Raw genomic sequence first — 6829 nt, forward strand, 5'->3', positions numbered from 1 at the left:
TATTAAGTGTTGCCATAATTACACATATATCAAACGAATAAGAATGGATATAAAAACTCAAACGCAGAAAACAAATACTATCTGAAATAAATTTTCCATTGTAATAAGAAAAGTTTTAAGGCTTTATTGGCGGCGTTCGGCCGCGCTTCAAAAAAATAACCCTGGCCGATCCAACACAGGGGGGTGTCAAAAATCTTGATATATCAAGAAAAAGGGCAATGATTTATGTATTTGGGGTATAGTCCTATTTTTTATTCATTTTTATTCGTTTGATAAATGTGTAATTATGGCAACACTTAATATCTGTAAACACGGAATACTTTTGTTATTGTGCATGGAATGAAAATTGTGTAAAATATAAAATGCTTATTTTAAGCAAATAACTAAATAATTACTGGAAAAAAAAAATATGTAGAAACAATGTAATGAAGTATAAATGCATAAAAAGGGCATAATATGAATTAAATAATTACTAGCAATCGAGAAATTGCAAGATAAAATTAGCAAAATTTTCAACTTTAAATGCAAATATCTCGGAAACTATAAGTTTGCGGCGGCAACAATTATATATTTTCTTAATCTGGAGCATCAGCTCTATCCAACCATACCACTTTTAACCCTGAAATCGTGGGATCGTATACTAAAGCCGACCCTATACTTCTACATATGAAAATATTTTTAAATATTTTTATATACCGATTACTTTTGAAAGATACGAGTACTTGCTTTTCAAAAAATGTAATGTTTGTTTGATTCCCTTGGGTGTCGACCTTTAGCGATACGGCACGATCAACGCTGTCTGTCTAATCGAACAGCTGTTGCTATTGTCAAAGTGTGATAAGAATTATGCGTGGGTAATAAACGCAAAGAATAACAAATTCATTTTCAGTTTTTCTTTTGATACCTGAATTGAATTGTATACATTTTATCGTAATTTAAAATCTAATAGAGAAGCTAAGATGTATACAAGATTACTGAGACAAGTTCTTACATTAAGGTAAATAACTTTTTACTAAGCATCAAAATATTTATAAAAATTACAAATGCACACCTTGATTACGTAAACAAGTTCTACATTAGTGTACTAAACATCTATGTTGTTATTTTTCAGAACTTACAGCACGAAAGCAGATACGAAGGTGCAAGTGCGACCGATCAACAAAATTCTGATAGCCAATCGTGGTGAGATCGCATGTCGTGTAATACGTACTGCAAGACGACTTGGTGTACGCACTGTTGCCGTTTACTCTGATCCTGATGAACATTCATTGCACACATCACTCGCAGATGAGGCGTTTCGCGTTGGAGAGGCCGCATCAGCTTCCTCTTATTTACGTGGTCAACACATAATTGATATTGCCAAAAATGCTTCTTGCCAAGCAATACACCCAGGCTACGGCTTTCTCTCCGAGTCTGTTGAATTCGCGGAACTATGTCAGCGTGAAAATATTGTATTTATGGGTCCACCAAGTACGGCTATACGTGATATGGGCATCAAAAGCACTAGTAAAGCCATTATGGATGCTGCCGGTGTGCCCATCATCAATGGCTATCATGGTGAGGATCAAAGTGATGAGCGTTTGCAAGCAGAGGCAGCGAAAATCGGGTTTCCCCTCATGATTAAAGCAGTGCGTGGTGGTGGTGGCAAAGGCATGCGCATTGCAAATACAAGTGAAGAATTTCTGACAGCACTCAATTCAGCACGCAATGAGTCGCAGAAATCATTCGGCGACAGTTCGGTATTGTTGGAACGTTATGTACGTTCTCCGCGACATGTTGAAGTGCAAGTATTCGCCGATCAATATGGAGATGCGGTGTATTTGTGGGAACGCGACTGTTCAGTGCAGCGGCGGCATCAAAAGATTATCGAGGAAGCACCGGCTGTGAGTATTTTCCATGTAAATATTCATAAGTATTGCATTTAATTAAATATTTTTCTCTTAGCCTGGTTTATCTGAACAACTACGTCGCGAATTGGGTGAAGCTGCAGTGCGTGCCGCAAAAGCTGTGGGTTATGTTGGCGCTGGCACTGTGGAGTTTATCATGGACAAAGAAGATCTTTCATTTCACTTTATGGAAATGAATACACGTTTGCAGGTGGAACATCCAATATCGGAAATGATCACTGGCACCGATTTGGTTGAATGGCAAATCCGTATTGCGGCCGGTGAACGTTTGCCCCTGACCCAAGAGGAAATCGGACGAAAAGGACATGCATTTGAAGCTCGTATTTATGCTGAGAACCCACGGTGGGTCCCAATATGGTTTTTAATTGTTATAAAATGTTTTTTGACCTACTATTATTTACAGTGGTGGATTTTTACCAGGTGCAGGTCCCTTACGTTATCTTGCCACTCCGCAACCAAATGAGTTTGTACGCGTTGAAACTGGCGTACGCGAAGGTGACGAGGTATCCGTGCATTACGATCCAATGATAGCCAAACTAGTTGTTTGGGGCGAAAATCGTACACAAGCGTTGAATAGCTTAATTGCGCGACTGCGTGAATATCATGTGTGTAACGACTACTCAACATAGAATTTAAGTGAACATCAATAATTTCAAATTTTACCTACAGATCACCGGTCTTGAAACAAACATCAATTTCCTCATCGATTTGGCTGCTCATCCAGAATTCCAGCAGGGCAATGTTCATACCGGTTTTATTGATCAGCATTTTGATACACTATTTCCAGCTATCGAAATCAAAGTTGAGCAACTTTGTAAGGCAGCTATCGCCTTGGTACTCAATGAGATGCAAGTCTTCGGCAGCAACGCCAGCAAAAACGATCCATTCAATGCAACACCAAATGGACGCTTAAATTATTCGCTGATTAAAAGCTATCAATTGAAAGCGAATGAAAAAGGTGTGAGGAAATTTCATAAATTTGATTGTTTTAATTATTTGATGATTAATTGAAATTACATATATTTCGTAAAAATAGTCCACAATGTAAAAGTACGCTATGACAAATCCACCTTGCAAGTACAAGTCGATAATGGTGCGTGGAAGAGTATAAAATCCGAACGCATTGCCGATGGCGACCGACTGAAAATCAGAGCAAATATTGAAGACAGCATTTCAACATTTAATGCCAATATTGATGGTACAGAAGTGACACTCTTTTTAGATGTAAGTAATAAATTTTCAAAACAAGAAGTACTACTACTTAGAAGACTTTATTCATTATTACAAAAAATATGTAAAATATCTTATCTAGTTGCAATCTGGATTATTTTTAAAAATATTTGAAAGTATTGTTACTATTACTCTTCTCCTCTTCTCAATTGTAGAATGGCAAATTGAGTTTTGAACTAGTCCAGCCGAAATTTTTAAGTGCACTCTCCGAGCAACACAGTGGCGTCGGTGGCAACAAAATAGTCGCACCAATGCCTGGCGTTTTGGAGAAGGTATTGGTGAAACCTGGTGATACGGTCAAAAAGGGCGACAGCCTAGCAGTGCTGATAGGTAAAGTATAAATAAGAATAAGTTCATATAATATTTTTTCAATCAAATTTCTTTAAATACTCATACATATATATTTACATGCATAAACATGTTTTAACAACATAACCTAAAACTTTTTCTTCAAATTTGAAATTCTCATTTAAAACAAATACTCGATTCTTCTATAATGTTCTAATAATATCCTTCAAATTTTAGCAATGAAAATGGAACACATTCTTAAGGCACCACAGGACGCCAAAATTAAGTCAATTGGCGGTGCTGAAGGCGATAATATTGCTAAAGGTGCGGCAGTTATTATCTTCGAGGACGAGGAAGCTGAATAAAATTCGAAGTTCTGAATTGTTCAACAATCGTACCAGAGAAAATTGCATTTACACAACTATACAGTGAATAATTTTATATTTTTTTTTATTATGGTGACCGCAAATTATTATAAATAATGCATTTATTAGTTGTTAAATAGGGTTTTGTTATTTGTTAACATGTGTTCATGAAAAATAAAATATACAAATAAATTTACATATACAACATTGGCATAAAAATAGTTTTATCAATATCTTATCAAATGGCTGTACTAAATAACAGTACTTAGACAAGGAGCAATTTTCAAAAAAGTCTTCAAAAAAATAAATCTACGCGGATATTTTAGAGCTTGGCAAAGATGGACAATGAACCGTAAGATATATGTATTTTTTTATTTTGATTTATGTAGACTTAACTATCATGGGAAAAGTTTTCAATAAAAAAATATTTTGATTTTAGAAATCCGGGTCCGCACCAGATGATAGACTCGATTTTCGTTGGAAAATGATTCAATAATGTAATATTCAGTATTGTATACTCGAACCTGAGAGATTTTGAAATGCAAAATTCCAACCAATACGAGGTTACGATCACATATAGAAAAGCAAACTGGTTCAAATATCATCAAAGCTAAGCACATAACATATATTGATCGTAGAAATTGCTTGTATCAAATTAAAATAATATTGAGCAAATACTTAATTTTCCCAACAATTTAATTACACCCTTAGAAGTAATAGCAAAGAGATTTTTCAAATGTTAAGATTCATTTATTTTTCATATTTTATTATTACTTCTCTTTTATAATTATAATTAATAATAATAATAGTAATAATATAAAGCCTTTTTGATTTGATGTATATTTCACTTTTTTATTTATTTCACTTAAATTAATAATTTTTTAATATGGATTATTTTATTTTTTTTTATCATCATTAAATTAAAAAATATTTATTTTTCTGTTATTCTTTACACAACGTATTCGTCTCGATTTTGTTTTTTTCAGCCATTATTTTTTTTTTTTACTTTTTAAGTATTTTGAGTGATTTTGCCTATCCACATATGCATAAAGTAAAATTGGAAAATAATTGTTGTTAAAAGAAAATAGAACAAAAAACTAAATAAAAGTAAATAGTTTAGCATAAAACCTTTAATGTCACGTTTATCATAGAATATTTTTTTTTTTTAATTTGTTCATTATGAAATACATATATTTTTTCGAATATAAATATGTTTTTATATCAATTGAATAGGATATATAAATACAGTTCACTTTATCTACTTTATTATTTTTTCTATTATTTAAATTCGGATATTTTTTCAATTTTTTTTTTTAATTTCGTCGACATATGAGTTATATTAGTTTGAAAACTGCTTAAATGGAGATTTCTTTTTAACTATTATATGGTATTATAATATATGCAGCTGTTTTCAATCTCAAATGCTTCAAATAATAGTAAAAAGTGCTGGCCCGTTCGGCAGTGAAACAGGGTTTGAGAATTTAAAATTAAAATTTTAAAACTTAATTCATTGAGTAATAATTATTAGGGAGGTAATGCAGTTACATAAGTTTTGTTTTAACTCACATGCAAAATTTATTACGTATTAGAAACAAAACGACTTAATTTCCCGTTATTATTTTTTTAATAAAGTCAATCATAGAACGCTGAAACTTAAAATTTGTTTTGCAATAAATTAAACTATTTTATTATTTTACTTCATCCAATCATTTTTTGTTCAAGTTCTACTTTTTACTGCAGTTATTATTTAACTGAAACTTTTAATTATAATAATTAAAAAAAATACATTAAAAAAAATTAAAAAACAATAAAAATTAAATATTACAAATATGTTAAAATATTAAAAAAAAAATTAAAATAAAATAAATTAAAAAAAAATAAAAAATTATGAGAAAAATAACATTAAAAAGATTTAAAAAATAATTAATAATTACAATAAAAATAAAACAAAATAAAAATTAAGCATATTAATTAATTAAAAGTTAAAAACGTAAATTAATTTAAAAAATATACATATACTATTTAAAAAAATAATTTAAAAAAAAATATTCAAATAAATATTTAAAAAATTAAAACTAGTTAAATAAATATTAAAAAAGGTTTTTAAATATCAAAAAATAAGTTTAAAAAAAATTTAAAATAAAAAATTATAAGAAAAATAAAATAACTTAAAAAATTTATTAATTAATTAAAAAATATATTGTTTATGTAAAAAAAAAATAATAAATAAATATTTAAAATATTGAAATAAATTAAGAACAGAAATAAAAAAGTTAAAAAAAAAATAAATCAATCAAGTAACAAGTCAATCTAAATGAAAAAATTTAAGCTTTTCGTGTTAAATGTTAATATGCGCAATAAAAATCTCTATTTATAAAATTATTTTTCACTGCCAGAAATCTAAAAAAAAATCAGCTTTTGTTAAAAAAAATGAAATATTTGTGTATATTTTTTAAAAAGTTTAATTTATTTTTGTCAATTCTTTGCTTTTTATATAACTAAAAATATTTCTAATTTTTAATTTCTGCAATTCATAACGCTCGTAATTTTAATTTGTTTTTGGTTTAACTAAACTAAATATATTTTATAATGGAATTAATCATATGCATATAATTTGTAATAATTCCTTGCTTTATTATATTTTATATTATTTTTAAATATTCGTAGTAGTAAAATGGTAGCATGTTGCAATTACATATGTCGAAATCACTTAACTTAAAATTATTTATACACGTTTTGCATTACGTTACGTTACGATAAGCCGTTAGTGTAACGGAATGCCAACTATTTTCGAATTTTAATTCCGCATATTGTTAGTCTGTTTATGGAACCTACTTATATATTGGTTTAGATATTTTTCAACAGAATGGGTATTTAGGTAGGTTTGAGAATATTTTGGCGCAACAACGTAGGCACATGAAACGGAAGAAACGGTTTTGTTAAAACTGTTTAGAATAATAAAATTTGTTTAAAACTACTGTTTTCGGATAATTTACAAACGTTTGATGTACACATGAAATATATGATGAACCTAACAGT

The 6829-nt window shown here is 29.7% G+C and overlaps 1 protein-coding gene across 1 annotated transcript; it reads left to right on the forward strand.

Annotated features, from left to right (window-relative positions):
• Positions 1-829: 829 nt before the first annotated feature.
• Positions 830-4009, forward strand: LOC105223344 (methylcrotonoyl-CoA carboxylase subunit alpha, mitochondrial). Its single transcript, XM_011201060.4, has 8 exons — positions 830-997; positions 1112-1883; positions 1945-2249; positions 2311-2512; positions 2577-2865; positions 2944-3131; positions 3293-3467; positions 3663-4009. Exons 1-8 carry the CDS (start codon positions 960-962, stop codon positions 3788-3790), a joined length of 2097 nt encoding a protein of 698 aa, XP_011199362.2. The 5' UTR covers positions 830-959; the 3' UTR covers positions 3791-4009.
• Positions 4010-6829: the final 2820 nt, after the last annotated feature.

This window comes from Bactrocera dorsalis, chromosome 2 (assembly GCF_023373825.1).
Source record: "Bactrocera dorsalis isolate Fly_Bdor chromosome 2, ASM2337382v1, whole genome shotgun sequence".
NCBI classification, from domain to species: domain Eukaryota; kingdom Metazoa; phylum Arthropoda; class Insecta; order Diptera; family Tephritidae; genus Bactrocera; species Bactrocera dorsalis.

What these genes read in the sequence shown, in the direction of transcription:
- LOC105223344 (XM_011201060.4), top strand. Translation starts at nt 960, where the DNA reads ATGTATACAAGATTACTGAGACAAGTTCTTACATTAAG. An exon ending in AGACAAGTTCTTACATTAAG is followed by an intron (nt 998 to 1,111) that starts GTAAATAACTTT and finishes GTTATTTTTCAG; the next exon opens with AACTTACAGCACGAAAGCAG. An exon ending in CGCGACTGCGTGAATATCAT is followed by an intron (nt 2,513 to 2,576) that starts GTGTGTAACGAC and finishes TTTTACCTACAG; the next exon opens with ATCACCGGTCTTGAAACAAA.